Raw genomic sequence first — 15,684 nt, forward strand, 5'->3', positions numbered from 1 at the left:
ACAACATAAATTTAGAAACAAGTTAAACAATTTTTAAACATTTTTTAAATTAGATTTTTAATTAATTTTTTTATGATTTCTAAAGATTGGTGAGAAATTATAAAATTATTTTATTTTACTCAGTCCAGGTTTTAAATCTGACTTTAAGGGGGTATACATATATTTATTACTATTCGGTAAAGAAAAAAAAAATTTTCTGAACCTAATACAAAGTAAATACTGTAAATATAATCTTTTAAGTACAAAATGTATTTTTAGGGCAGTCCAAAGACAACATAAATTTAGAAACAAGTTAAACAATTTTTAAACATTTTTTAAATTTGATTTTTAATAATTTTTTTTATGATTTCTAAAGATTGGTGAGAAATTATAAAATTATTTTATTTTACTCAGTCCAGGTTTTAAATCTGACTTTGTTTAAGGGGGTATACATATATTTATTACTATTCGGTAAAGAAAAAAAAAATTTCTGAACCTAATACAAAGTAAATACTGTAAATATAATCTTTTAATAATTTGCTTTGGCTTTAGTACAGTGATAAATTTTCTTTATACATGAAAATACACGCCATTTTGACAGTGATAATTTAGGAATCACTTGGCATCAGAAATTTTGAAAACCCCTGCTCTAGTCTGCAGATGATATACAATCCAGATTTCAGAACACTTCAATCTTTTCTGTTGAACTACAAAGGATCTGAAAATTATTTGCATGAATTATAATTTTCAGACTGAACACGGTTACTCAATACAATAGGTCAGAACAATTATGCTGCCAATTTTGTCAGTCAAACTACCACAAACAAGTCATTTTAATGATTCATGTTCTAAAGAGACGTGCATAAAAGTTTAAATGCAACTTTTTCAATTAATGTCATGCAAGTGCTTAGTTTTTACATTTAATCTTTGTTTTGAATGCATTGGTATATACACTTATACCCTTAAGTTAGGACTCAGGGCCCTTTACAACATTTAAAAGTATATTTTGAACTTCAAGTCTGACTGTTTTTGGTTTATTCACTCATTCAAAGTGTTGATTGAAGTATTGTGGACAGAAAGAAAAGATTATGCCATTGTTTAATTCTGTAAATTCTAATGGTTTCCTTAAAGTCACACAGATGCTACGACAAAGAAATATGCATAAATCATCCTAAACATTTCCAAATCATGCACAGCCTCCCAACTCGATGTGACGAGCAATCAGACTGACACAAGAGTCTTTTTTTATATTTATTAGAACAAATTAATTTTGCACAAATGAGGAGAAAAGCAAGATCGAGCTCTAGTCCTCCTCTGCAGCTTGAGCCCGAAGGAAACTGGCCTTCTTCTGGGCAACACGGTCTTTTCTCTGAGCCAGTGTGAGCTTGGCACGGTTCCATCTAGAAAGAGAACCACTCAATTTCAGCAAACAAGTAGCAAGAAATTTCTCCCAGGACTTTTAACTATAGCATTTCCTTTCAATGAAACAATCATTTACTATGCGAGACTACCCATGTTTTCCCTGACAAAACAAGCATTAGTCAAGTTTATTGATTTATTTAGTCCCAAGCATAATTCCTTGTTTTCTGCAGTCTAGCTGACAGATGTATTCCTGTTCTAAAACAAAAACTAAAAAGACAAAAACTCCACAGTAGGTCTTCTGACACTAAATGCCCAACAATTAACCAAAGCTGCTCTAAGACCCGTCTTGAAAAAAGTTTGCATCAACTGTGCAAATGAAGGACCAACTACAATTTGCAAGGTGTCATCATCAAGCAGCAGAATAGTTATTGTGGACATCAAATGTCAGTTCTAAATGGTTGAAGTCAAAACTTAAAGGAGCAAAAACAACATGCCTCTGAGTATGTAATACAATCACCACCAGAGAGTACAAGACATGGAGAAACCAAAGGACAGATAGATACCTCTTCTTCTTGACTTCCCGCTTGGGCTTCTTTTCGTGCACTGGGTTCTCCCGCATGGCTGCGTGTGCCTTTTTGTACATTTCCTCCATCTGAGGAAGAGATTAATAACATTACTAGTTGTAACAGTTATATAACAGCCAGCTTTATTGTAATGGACAATGTTATTGAAATATTTAACTGCCAAGTATTTTGAAACGGAAACTCATGAATATTTGCAATTCTTAGAGATACTCCACCCAAAAAGCGTGGTCTGTGAGAGGAAAAACACCAATATTTTAAACTATAAGCCATTGATTTCAGTCAACTGTCATTTGAGAGTTTATGCTTTATGTAAACATCAACACGTTGTTGATGAATGATGCAAGAACATTGAAACATGCATGAGAAGTGACATCCTGCATCGCTACTTGGCGTGAGCTTTAGAATGCGTTTGCCACTTATGTACAAAAGTTGGCCGGAACTAGGGCTGCACGATAAATTGCGATTAGGCAAAAGCTGCGACTGTCATGTGCATCTTGTCAGGGAAGTACGGTTCAGTGATCAGTAGTAAATCTCCAACCGAAGGCCAGAGGACGCTCTCACACGGAAACTCCAAATACGCCCAGCAGAAGAAATTCAGGAAATCCCTATAGCGGTTGCTGAATAAACAGAAGATTCAAATGCTTTCATTGATTCAGCGTGACTAATAAACACAGGACTATAACGATATATGATTTATCAGAGTTCTTAAAGTAAAGCAAGTACTTAAAGTATATAATAATGCAATGCTAATCGACACAATCTTTATCACCGCTTAGAAAACTATGAAATGTGTTGCACGCCTTATTCTGTGTAAGAAGCCAAATCATCTCACAGAAGGATTTATTTCAAACACTATGTTATTAAGTGATTTGAGTAAAAACATGCTATTAAATGTGGTATTTTCAAGTGCTTTCAGATGGAGCAACATTTACTACACAGAGCCATAGTTCACGGAGAAGCTTCACAAACAGCTTTCATTATCACGAACGATTTCATAATCGCACAATTATATCGTCTGCAATTTTTTGCGTCGCTTGTCAGTGAACTGTAAACTGTGTAGCAAATGCTGCTCCTTCTGAAATCTGAAAACAAGTGATGGAGATTTACTACCAATTACTGAACTGGCTTTACTGACAAGATGCGCACGACAAACGCATTCGATTAATCGTGCAGCCCTAGCCGGAAGAGATGGTTTATAATTCAAACAAGCTTAAAGTAATAGCATTTTCCTTACACCAATCATTTCACTTCATACTGATGGTAAAACCATCATTACGGTCCTGTTCGTTTGGTTTTTGAAGATTCCACAGTGAGGGTTCCATCTATTTGCATTACATGGAGATTATTTATTTTTCTAAAAATCTGTGTGTTCAACAGAAGAAAGCCATACACATCTAGGATGGCATGAGAGAGAGTAAATGAGAATTTTCGTTTTTAGGTTGAGTATCTCTGTAAGATTCAACAGATCTTTCAACAATTTAAGTATCAAACATCTATTAAAGCTGGATTCACATTTTAAAATTGTGGGGGGGGAAATTCCAGCACATACGGAATCAGGGGTAACGCCGTTCTTGATGAAGCGAGAGAACTGTTTCTTGTAGGCATCCTCATCCTCCTCCATCAAGTATCTCATGTATTCAGAGACATTCAGGCCCAGGATGTGCTTGCGGTGAACCTCTGCATTGAACTCCTTGCTCTCAGTGTCATAGCCAGGGAAACGCTTGGTGCTAAGACAAAGATTAAAAACTCATATGCTGGATATACTAGATTCCAATTACACTCGGCATTAATGAACAGAGCTCATGCACATTTTGATGCTTCCTATGTAAACAAATCTCAAAATCAGTCCCGTCTTGAAAATCACATCAATTGAGCAACTACAAGCTGCTCAGTTTCAAACGGTGTCATCATCAAGAAGACAGAATATGAAATGGGAAAACCAAGAACAAACTGTTCACACCCAATTTTTCAGAACTATTCAGAAATAAACAGTAAGAGGGAAAATCAACCTGTGAGGAATGGAGAGACCTCCATCCACCGCTCCCTTCAGGGCACCGAACACCTTGTTGCCAGTGGTGGTTCTGGCCAGGCCTGCATCCAGGTAGCAGGTGAAAGCTCCTGGCTGCCCATCAATGCTCTCTACATTAAACTCATCTCCAGTGATCTCCACCTGGCCCTCGTACACCTTGTCAAGGCCAAATTTGTTCAGCAGCTGGAAGAGAGCAGTTAGAACCAGTCGTTTGTCTTCGTATCAATTATCCTGGATTAAATCAAGCCTTAAACTGCTAAGGGATCCATTTACTCCTGGTATTAACAGTTACGGATGATTGGATTGTAAGAGGACAGCACTCAATACAAGTGTAAATGAGCTGCAAAACATTTTGTGATCACTCAAGCTACATTTGGAGGTAGTTAAAACCACGTGACCAAATTCTATTTGTATATCAAAGCTAATGTGTCCCGAACAGTTCTACGCAACAGCAAAGGACTATCTACTTATCTAACACACAATCATAGTGCCAGTGCAAAGGTTTTAAACTTTGCCTGACATAAAAATAAATAAATAAATGTTTAAAGCCAACACGAATACTTGCAAAAGAACTCTTCAGCATGTATGACAACATGCAGGGAGAAAGATCACATGATGCACACACATCTAAAGTTCAGGTTGTACCGCACAGAGCATCTCGGTTGAAACTCCATTATTTGTAAAATAGTTAGGAAGTCAGCCCATTGAAGATATGCATATCACAAGCGGTCACCGGAAGACCATTCCAGTTGTAAAAGGCTAAATGTACCCATTTACAAACACAGATTCTCACATCAAGTAACGTTCCTTATTGCATGCGCTGTGCCTTGTTTACAAGCAGAGGAATGCACATGTATGTGTCGTGGTACTCTCATGAATGGCGGCGGACAGTGACGCGGAGGAGAAGAGTTGTTGAATAAAGTCATTATTTTAGTTTTCTTTGCACACAAAAAGAACTCACAGCTTCGTAAAATTACAGCTTAACCACCGTCACATGGACTATTTTACCGATGTCCTTACTACGTTTCTGGGCCTGGGAACATTTCAGTTGCATTGCTGTCTATGCCGGGTCAGAAAGCTCTCGGATTATCAAAAATATCTTTATTTGTGTTCTGAAGATGAACCAAGGTCTTACAGGTTTGGAATGACATGAGGGGGAGTAATGACAATTTACATTTTTGGGTAAACTATTTCTTTATATTCAACATTTTATTGCTACATAAGAGTTGGCAGCTCACATTTAGTCTGCAAAAACAATGTGGAAAGCAATACGTTTAATTTCCAAATAGTTTCTTTATGTCTCGCCTTTTCATGGATAAAATCAGATTAAGATATAGTAGATTTAAATAAAGTCATTACTAAATCTGGACTGACTTTAATCTTGTGACAAACCTCTTAAAGTATGAATATTTAATTCCATTAAAAAGCTTGAGAATGTGAGCTCTGGTATGACACGCAATACTTTGTGCAGACGATGCACACAAGACTTTTGCGGTTTCAATTATGATTAATGCAATGCAATTTATCTTACTAATTCAATCTCCCGCATGTGAAATGTCTAAGTAAAGTCATATTTCTTTATTTCTGTCAACATGACAAATGTCTAGAGAATAGAGGTTCATTTCTTTAATGCAACAAGAACTGCAAGGTAAAGTTTCATAAAGTCATTTCAGGGGTAAAACTGTCAATAAGTGGCGGAAGTGAGACTCACCCTGCGGGCCAGAAGAAGCCCAGTGCAGTAGGCTGCTGCATAATTTGTCAAACCCACACTGATGCCGTACTTGGGCAGCTCATGGGAGTAGGCCGCACACACAATCATGTCACCCTCGATCTTGGCGTAGGCAATCTGAAAATCAAAAACACCTTTGACTGTCAACAAATCAAAACCTTCAGAGATATTCAACTCACAAAGACAAGCTCGAGTCACAATAATGAGAATATGCATGTCATATTTTAGGACGACCTGCTGCATGAGCACTCTATAACTGGTCATGTGACATATGAACATCTTTGCACTCACCTGGCAGATGATGTCCCTGTTGGAGAAGCGGACAATCATCCTATACTTGGGTGTGTTGTACTTGTTCTTGTCTTGGATAACCAGGCGCTTTCGGGCAAAGTAATCAGTTTTTCCCTCTAGGAAGCAATAAGACAAAACAATGAAAACCAAGCCTGTCTGCGTGACTTTATAGAACTGTTAGTGTTAAAACTTCTGGTTTCACCTCTCCTTCTCCTGAACTTCACCTGGTACCTCTTGAAGTAGGCCTTGTTCTTCACTACTTTAACGAATCCCTAAAAGACAACATTTCAAAAAGTCATTCACTTCAGAGATTCAACCTGCAGGCGCAAATCAAATGCACATTTTTGCTACAATGAAAACGGACGTGTTATAACTGTAAAGGGTTGAAAGGCCTCCATAGAGTGTTGAAGACGTAGCATGCTAGCATTAAACGATGTAAAAACTCGTTCAGGTGTTTAATACTATATTGTGCTTTTTTTGAGAGCGTGTCATGTTCCGAAAACCATCATTAATGTTGCAAATTCACTACAGTGTGCATTATGTCTCTGAAACTCATGTGGGAAGGGCTTGAAATCAGCCATAACGCCACGTTTGTACTCGGTCTATCGGAGAAAATCTCAAGTCATCCTTTTATTATCGGCCATCATTCTATAACGTAAAGGCACCAAACAGATCATTAATCTTTAGGGAACATTAAAATAGAAGTATTGCGGCGCTGTACTGACCATTTTGTAGACTTTATAGTCTCCGAAGCCGGAGCCTGAAGTCAAACTGTGGAGTTTTGACTCCGTTGCACGGGAAAAAGAAAGAATGTTGTGCGCATGCGTGGTAAATACCGTCAACACTGCGTGGAGGAAAGTACAGCGACACCTGCTCTTTTGGATGTTTAACGGCAAATATGAGCGAAAATATGTTTGGATGTGCATGAGCACTGATTATCAAAAAAGACATCTGTACAGCTCATATCGCTTTGTTTCAAGAAAGACTGGCGTTATGTTTAGCTTTATAGCTTTATATAAGTTTTTATACTTTATAGCCTGTTATCTATGCTGTACTGTAGCCCATTTTTGCTAGGCTAATTTTCAAATGTCTATTATAAAGAAAGAGTCAAATAACCATAAATCATTTAAATTCAACATAAACCAATTCAATCATTACTGTTTTTTTTTCTTCTTATAAAGATCTATCGTTGAGATGGAAGATGTTTAGATTCAATGTCATTTTGTAATATAGCCTATTTATTTGTTTGTTTCTTTATTTTATTTGTCTTGATGCTTATTTTGTAAAAATTTTAATTATTGTTAATTCGTTTTTTTTTTTTTTTTACTTTTACTTTTTCTTTGATTCTTTGCCAAGTTATTTGCATATTTGTTTGTATTTTATTTAGAATGCTATGTCTGCATAATTGGAGGCGTGATTATTATTACATTATCCATAGCCTATTATTAATGGCTGTTTGTACTCTAAATTATATGTTCCTAAATTTGTTTGTACTTTACATGTGTTTTAATGTTGATAAATCAAAATATTTCTGTAATGATTCGTTAATAATTAATATTTATTTACGACTGTGTGAACATTGGACAGCAATCAAGCTGTTTTATCAAGTTTTTTGTCCTTAATTTTGTAATTATGGAAACGTGTGGATAATTTAATTGTATTATTATTTATTTAAAATCATAGAATTATTAAAAATACTATTTAAATATAATTCCCCCAGCTGTTATTTTTACCACAGGATGCTACACAATTTCAGATGTGGTGGAAGTGACATTATGATGGAACTACATAAACAATGGTCGTTACCCACGAGATCTTGAGCAATTTAAAAATAATAATAATCTAAACAGAGTAAAAATAAACAGTGTTCTCCTTAATATGTTTACTTTTTTTTTTTTTTTTTAGAAATGCTGAAAAAATTTGTTTGACAGCTTAACTGTAATAGACACACCTTCAAAAGAGAACCCATTAACCTCATTACATGGAGAAAGTAATTCTCTTTTCTCTGTCTTAAAATAGGTTCCACGTAAAGCAATTCTAATAGGCTGGATTGCTGTCAGTGATGCATTGTTGGAGAGAGAAAGGTGTGTCCTACATCAGAAAGAAATGAGATTAACGTCAGCACAACCAAGCAAAACCAGAAAAGTTAGTTACTGTGTGACTTCTTCTGCAATCAAGTGTACCCAAACGGTCTATGTATTCACTAACTTTAAAGAGAAATCTACATTTTGCAGATGACCTAGCCATCTAATGGTGAGTTTATTCAATTATCAGGCCTATTCTTTTCACAAGAGCCTTTTTAAGAGAATATGATACAGCAAGGACAATCTCAATGCAGCAAGTAAATACAAACAGTGGAGGAGTATGATTATAGCGATGAAATACACTGGGGGATTATTCAAAAAACATGAATTGTCAAATATTGACTTGAAGTTGAAATTATTGCTTTAGATACAAAGAAATGAGGTAGAACTGCTTTGAAATTACTTAGCCTGTCTGTTGTTAGTATCCAAGTATTCTAGTATTCAAGTTTTTGGTGCTATCTTGCTTATGGACATGTATTGTGAAGAGCAAATAGATAGGCTAATTGTTATGTCAATGATTCTGAAATAACTACATTTTGTTTATTGTGCTTTCCCATATTGACTGGTTGCCCTCTGTTTATATATTGTAGCTGTAGCTACATTTAGTAACCGAAGATGCACAGCGAGCAAAACAAGGTGGACCCTGATTATTTAAAATGAGTTGTATTATATTATACGTTTTAAATGTATTGTTTTATATTCGTTTTGTCGGCAAGTAGACAAGAGCATGTGTGTTTACCATAGACTGTAAAAAGGTGTTTACATGTACTGTTTACAGCAGAGGGTAGTAGAGAGCCGATAAGCTATGCAGGCAGCGCATGCGCAGTTCTGTCCAGCCCGTCTTCTGGCATGAGTGACTGCTGGAGGAGCTGCGGCAACTGCCTTGCTGTCTGCGCACACAGGCTTTGTACACTCAGCCTCTCTATGGACTGGCCTGGACTGTTGAAATCCTGCCCCAGTGTGAAAACTGACCGCTGACGTCGGGCTTGAACCCTCAGTTTGCGCGTGTGTGCAAGGTTAAGCAACTTTACCTCGGTCCATGGAAAGTTAATATTTAGCTAAAACCCCTGGAATTGAAAAAGACTTCAAGGTAAACAGTTTGAGACCGTTTTAATTTAGTGTGTGTGTGTGTGTATGTGTGTCTGTTGCAGGAGAGGTGAATGCCGACCAGCGTCCGTTGTATGTTGTGGTTGTTTATATAGTTGTCCATTTAATTATTCAGGCTCAGTTAATCTAGCTGCTTGTCAGCTACTAAAACACCGTTTAAATACTAAAATATGGTTTAAGAGTTGTCAGTTTTGAGACTCTTAAAACAGTCCTAGTATTACAAGTTGAGGTCTAGACTCAGTTAGCCACCACTGCTAACTCCTTTAGCCAGAGTCTCAGACATCTCAGTAAGACACAGCTAACACTAGTCAGCACGTATGCGTAACATATTATTATATATTTTTTATAAAAGTTACATTTGCCATATGTTGTCAATTTATAATTTTTACATTAAGATTTACCCCAAATAATGCAAACATATATTGTACGACTGATGTTATGAGCTGCCCGATGGGTTGTTTGCCATAAAAACCAGTGGAATTATTTTCTTATTTTTCCCGTTATCATTTTGAATAACAGGTTCATGTTTGTGGGCTTATATGACAGTCCCGGGTCATCAGAGGTTACTGCACGTGCGTGTGGTCACAACATTGTCACGGATCCCAGTGCCACGTTAAGATGTCTAGTCTAAGGTGGGGTGACACTCCGCATGCATTGATCAGGGGAACAATGTTCAAATGAACAAAATAGACAGACACTCCATAAAACAGTTCTAAAAGTTGTGAAAATTGTGGCAGATACAGTGTGTGCCATTGTAAAGACTATCTATCTATCTATCTATCTATCTATCTATTCCTCACAGCCTTGTTTTTTATCCACAGTAAATTTAATATGATCTCTAACCTGAATAAGTTTTATTAATAGTCACCATTAAAGGTCAATTTTGTCTAGATATTAAATGTTACAATTTGTTAATGAAATGTAAACATAAGGGCCACGCAGAGTGGTGTGATTAGTTGGTCAATGGCTTTGGGAAAACGGCCAACTGCTTCAATATTTTTCTCCCTTCCATTTAGTGTAATATCCTTAGTGTTTACATTTTTAAGGGTGATGAGATTTCTAGTGCGGGAACTCCACACTAAAGAAAAGAAAAAGCACCTTTCTCCACTTTAGATAGTTACCTTTCATCAAGGTCTCTGGCCCCATCAAGGTTGCTAGAGTCATGAGTGAAACGTGAACCACTGGATCTCTAACTCTGGCTTTGCAGTGCCAGTGATTACAGCTGATCTCCTCTGATCGCTGCTGATCCACTTTAGTCAGTGCACTTATTCCGTGCACACCAAACTGCATTGCTATGTGCTGTTGTAGCACTTTACTGGAACATGCAGCTTCAGGAAGTGGACTGTAGTATGACCTGAGGTATGTTTGCCAGTCATATGATTAGATTTCCTTGATTTGTCAGGCTGATAGTCTTACATATGACAACTAAATGCTTCTGACAGTCTTCTAGATCAGAACTTATCTGTGTTTTTGTGGGACTGCTAATGCTGGATGTTGACTGACTTGAAGAGGAAGGGTGTGATATTTGATGGCAGATGTCTTCGTGGTGGCTTGTGGGTGTAAACTTTGGCTGTGTCGCTTGAGATTATAACCAAAGTCTTGCGACCAAATTACTTGCCTTTACTTGCCTTCTGGAATGCTTCTTGTCTGGCAGAGCTTTGCTTTGCTTTGCTTTGATGTTATTTTGTCCCATAACCCTGAAGCATCGGATATTGGGATTGTTCTTATTCACACGGTCCAAATATGTTGTTGGATCCATCTCACTTCAAACTATTTGTCACATTGAATAGAGCAAGACCTAAACAGAGCATTCCTGCAGGGGATCTTCTTTTAAATGGCCTCCATGTGGCTTGGTCTAAACTTGCTCTTCTCTCCCTCTCTTTCTCTGTCCTTCCTTTCTCACACATGTGCCTCAGACAAACATCATGCTTCCATTTGACCTGAGCAAATGGAACTTGTGTTTGTTTTGCAGACAGGCATTATTGGAGTTCCCTTTTTAAGAGTATCTTGCCTCTTCAGACTGCATGACTTGGAGAATTTCTGGCCTTAAATGATTGAGTCAGGCAGTAGTGCACAGACGTAAGCAAACCTGCACATTCCCTACCAGTAAAGTGCTGACTGGTGAAAGAGAGCGGAAAGATACAATGCAACAAAATAAATCTGCTTAGTATAAGGTTTGTGTAAGTCTATTGGTAATATTCCTGTCTGTCTCGCACAGCGAAATGCCATTGGTTGGTCTGACATTGACTCTGCTGTCATGTCATGTCTTATTATGTTGGCCTTTTCATCATTCAGTATTCAGATTGTTGCTGCTTTGATATTGTCATCCCCTTTGACAAACAATGTGGAAAACTAGAACTACAGCCTTGATTTATGCATGCTGTTGAAGATCACTAGATAAGACGCCACCTGCGAGATGGGCCTCCTGCTGCAGGCCCGTACAGAGGACGTCATTAAACTTAGTGTGGTTTGAAGACTTAAAGCATTCCATTACAATAAGTCCCTAAAGTGTGGTTGTAAATCAGTGCTTTAGTGTTACATAATATGGGAGAAGACCATCTGGGCCATGTGAGCAGTCATCAACTGTACATGAAGTGTTGCTGTTTATGCCAAGTGCATTTTGAAGGAAGATTCTGGGTTAAATGGAACTTAATCATTCTCGCACAGAAAATGACAGCAAAGGAAGTCAAAAGCAGAAATGTGACTTGCATGAATTGTTCAGTAGAAATGTTTATTACTTCATTTGTGAAGTTGTCTAGTTTGTCTTTTTGAGGACATTGCTGGCTAACCAAACAACCAGTAAGTTTCACGCTTTCGGTCACATGCCCAGAGCTGTTTCTGTTACATACTGCTACTATGACTTGGTGGTACTCACAAACAGACTGAGACAGAGTGAAATGCATTTTCATTCAGCCTCTCTATTGTTTTGTTTTTAAAAAGCATTGGTCTAAACAGACACATTGCATGCAAAAATTGGACCGTGGTTTGAAAAATAGGGTTTGATGATATGGCCAAAAAATGATCACAATAAAATTTTTCATACAAGTCAGTTTCAGTTATTATCATGATATTTGTCAAATCAGTCACACTTTATTTTAAGGTCCAATTCTAACTTAACTATGTCAGTTGCCTCTATAAACTCCTAATTTGATGCTTATTAATAGTAGTAAGGTAGTTGTTAAGTTTCGGTATTGGGTAGGATTAGGAATGTAGTATGTGGTCATGCAGAATATGTGCTTTATAAGTACTAATAAACAGCCAATATGTTAATAATAGGCATGCTAATAAGCAACTAGTAATTAGTGAGAATTGGTCTTTATGCTAAAGTGTTACCATCAAATCTTTATTTCTTTATTATTACGCTTTGTTGTCAGAACATAACACTTGTTTTTCTACAAGCTGTAATAGCTTGTTTTACATGACATATTTATTCAGAAATGCATAAAATAATGAAGACAACAGGTTAAGTAAAAATATAATGGCTATGTAATATAGTGCATGTATTTAAGAAAATGCTCCTCTCTGGAGTTATGTTTTTTTTCTATAGCTGGCTAAAATTAATTATCGTCAAAACCACACAACAAAATTTGAAATGCTGGGACTACCTTTATTTTCAAAGTACAAAGCTTGTTGCAGTTATTAGATGGCAGATTTAGGAATCACTGCACATTATTTTGTCATCAGAAATATTACCCATCCAGTTTTCACCCAGAATGCTTCATTAGAACTTGAATAAGTGTGAAATTGAATTAATGTGAATAAGTGTGAATCTGGAATTGGTTACTGTGAAAAACACTAAACCTCTTAGTGGGCTTCCAGTGTATTGTAACTTTAAACCGAGCATATTGATTGAATTTGCCTGTTGCAAAATGCCTAAACCTCTCCCTTGTCTTAAAGCAAAATTATATTCCTTGTAGTGAACAGGTGTTGAAAATGATAAATAGCTGTTTTCCAAAATAACCTCATGCCGTGTTTGTCAGTTGTTGTCTAAAAGCTCTCTTTATATTGATGTTTGTTGTTAGCGCAGCAGGTTTGCTCTCCTGTGGACTATTTGGATAGCTGAAGCAGAATCCATAACAAACAGTGGAGGCCACAGAGCTTTAGCTAGAGGCATGGCCGCCTCCTGCTCGCTTGGTTTAAAAAATTAACGGAATCAGACTCACAGCTTTCTCTTCGCACAGAGAGGCTGCTTGGACTTACACTTGCACGTTTTTCTATTGCTCTGAAGGAATGGTTCACCCCAAAACTATTATTATTTATTCACCCTTATGTCATTGAATCAGAAGCAGAAAACGACAATATTTGAAGAATCTGGAGAACCACCACAAAAAGAGAAGCAACTCACAAATCTTTCCTATATATTTAAATGGCCTTCTATAAATTCTGTAAAAACCTGTGTGACACGTTGAGACATCAATCTGATTGAATGTGAGCACAAATGCTTCACCAGAGGGAAGATTATCTGTGAATAACTAGACTACTTAGTGTTTTTTCTAACAAAGTTATTGTAAAACTTCAGATCACTTTGAATATAGTGCCAAAGTTATGTCAGCAACTTTTTTCTTTATTGGAGCTTGTCGGATGTGGTTGTTTATGAACTGTTTTTGAATAGAAAAGAGCTGTGTTAAGATTATTCAAGATATCATGAGGGTAAATAAATAACGACAGAAGTGATCATGACAATGTTGTAGGTTACAAGGACAAGTTACAAAAAAAACATTAGTGAATGTTGCAGTGAAGACCATAACCTTAATTTTTAACTTGGGTAAATCAAGTCAGTCTAGACAGCAGCATGTCTGACTCAAGTCTGTCTACTTTGCTCTGTTCATCATCACTTATCAGGCATCTAATTTTTTTTTTAATATCGATACATTTTGCAATCAGAAGATTTTCTGTGGAGCTGTTGAGAATCACTCTGTGTATTGTGCTACATTAGCAGGGTCAGCACAGGGTCATGGCACCAAAAACGGTGGTCATCTATAGCTGCTGTTTCCTGTTTTCCTGTGCAACACAGGATCTGCGCCAGCATGCATGTCTGCAGGTTTCTACACAGCTTGAAATAATGACGGACTCTATTATTGTTATTTGCTTTCTGTCGTTAATGAACACTCTCTTCTCTGGCTCTCACTCTGCATTTGTACCTCTGGCCAGTTAATGGGTTGCTGGAAAACATTGTGTTGACTTCAGCGTGTTCAAAAGTCCATGTAGTCTGTTTTTTCCTTCTCCTGAACCTCCAGCAGTGTGGATAGAAAGTGCATGCACATCGTTTTCTTGTTCTAATTCCAGGATGAGCCGAGGTCTGAATGTCAGGGGCTTTTATTGACAGTATATCATTGTCAGGTGGAGATCACTCACAACAGACAGTTGAGTCATGAATTAATGTGTCTTTGTCCAAGAAATATGCCCCTCTGTTTATCCAGTGCAGAGAAAAAAAGGATCACCGTAAAAGTTTTAATTATCTAATAGGGATGTCTGTTTTGTGAAATTTATTGTACATACTTGACAAATCTACTGTTAAAATAGTATTTAAATATTTATTTTATTCACAAACTTTACATAAATTGTAAAAGTTTACCGACATTTCCTTTCACCATAAATGAATGTATAATTCAAAATACGGGTTAAACACCTGTGAAAAAGAAATACTGAAAATTCCTTCATATTCAACACTACTTTTGGCCCTATTTTTACAGGCTTTTCTTAGATTGTAATAAATGTTATAACATTTCAACATAATTCTAACTTAAAGCTATGCATTTATGAAAATAAAAATTCAATGATAAATAAATAAAAATATAAAAACAGCAAAAAAGTATGGAAGCCCGTTTCCGCCACTGAATAAAAAAAATATAATTCTGTAAGTCATAATAATGAGAAACTTTCTCAAAATTATGACTTAGTATCTCGTTATAATGAGAAACTTTCTCGTAATAATGACTTAGTATCTCGTTATAATGAGAAACTTTCTCGTAATAATGACTTAGTTTCTCGAAATAATGACTTTTTTTCTCATAATAATGAGAAACTCTCAAAAAAATGACTTAAGCTAATCCAAAAAAAAAAAAAAAAAGACTTACTCGACGCATGCGCAACGCAAGAGTGACAGCACGCTAGCGCCATCTGTTGGTCAAAGCCATGCAGGAACACTGCTAACATTGCTTATGATGCATGAAAGGGACAGCTAATAAAACTAATAAATCATCGAAATACACATCTATAAATTAAGTTTATGTGTGTAATGGCTTTCATTTCTTCATAAAATCCTGGATTTCTTAACTGGAATGTTTGAAACCATAACTATCTGGCAGAGTAACTATTACACCTCATTATAACGAGATACTAAGTCATTATTACGAGAAAGTTTCTCATTATAACGAGATACTAAGTCATTATTACGAGAAAGTTTCTCATTATTACGAGAAACTAAGTCATTATTATGAGAAAATAAGTCATTATTTCGAGAAACTAAGTCATTATTACGAGAAAGTTTCTCATTATAACGAGAAACTCATTTCTCAA

At 36.5% G+C, this 15,684-nt stretch overlaps 2 protein-coding genes across 5 annotated transcripts in view; one reads left to right on the forward strand and one right to left on the reverse strand.

The window, feature by feature from the left end:
- Positions 1-1,226: 1,226 nt before the first annotated feature.
- On the reverse strand, positions 1,227-6,855 carry rpl5b (ribosomal protein L5b). The gene is made up of 8 exons (XM_016279522.1): positions 6,700-6,855; positions 6,177-6,246; positions 5,975-6,090; positions 5,666-5,800; positions 3,935-4,137; positions 3,475-3,652; positions 1,905-1,993; positions 1,227-1,379 (listed from the first exon to the last, which is right to left on the reverse strand). Exons 1-8 carry the CDS (start codon positions 6,700-6,702, stop codon positions 1,283-1,285), a joined length of 891 nt encoding a protein of 296 aa, XP_016135008.1. The 5' UTR covers positions 6,703-6,855; the 3' UTR covers positions 1,227-1,282.
- Positions 6,856-8,156: 1,301 nt separating this feature from the next.
- evi5b (ecotropic viral integration site 5b) overlaps positions 8,157-15,684 on the forward strand; it is a 54,281-nt gene continuing 46,753 nt past the window's right edge. For 2 of the 4 annotated variants that reach the window (XM_016279523.1, XM_016279527.1), the window contains exon 1: positions 8,157-8,227. In XM_016279523.1, coding sequence (XP_016135009.1) covers positions 8,225-8,227 — 3 coding nt within the window. In that variant the 5' untranslated portion in view covers positions 8,157-8,224. Of the gene's footprint in view, positions 8,228-8,902; positions 9,149-10,459; positions 10,525-15,684 lie in introns of those variants that run through there. The other 2 variants (XM_016279524.1, XM_016279525.1) reach the window with 2 other exon arrangements.

This window comes from Sinocyclocheilus grahami, unplaced genomic scaffold (assembly GCF_001515645.1).
Source record: "Sinocyclocheilus grahami isolate Dianchi unplaced genomic scaffold, SAMN03320097.WGS_v1.1 scaffold131.1, whole genome shotgun sequence".
NCBI lineage: Eukaryota > Metazoa > Chordata > Actinopteri > Cypriniformes > Cyprinidae > Sinocyclocheilus > Sinocyclocheilus grahami.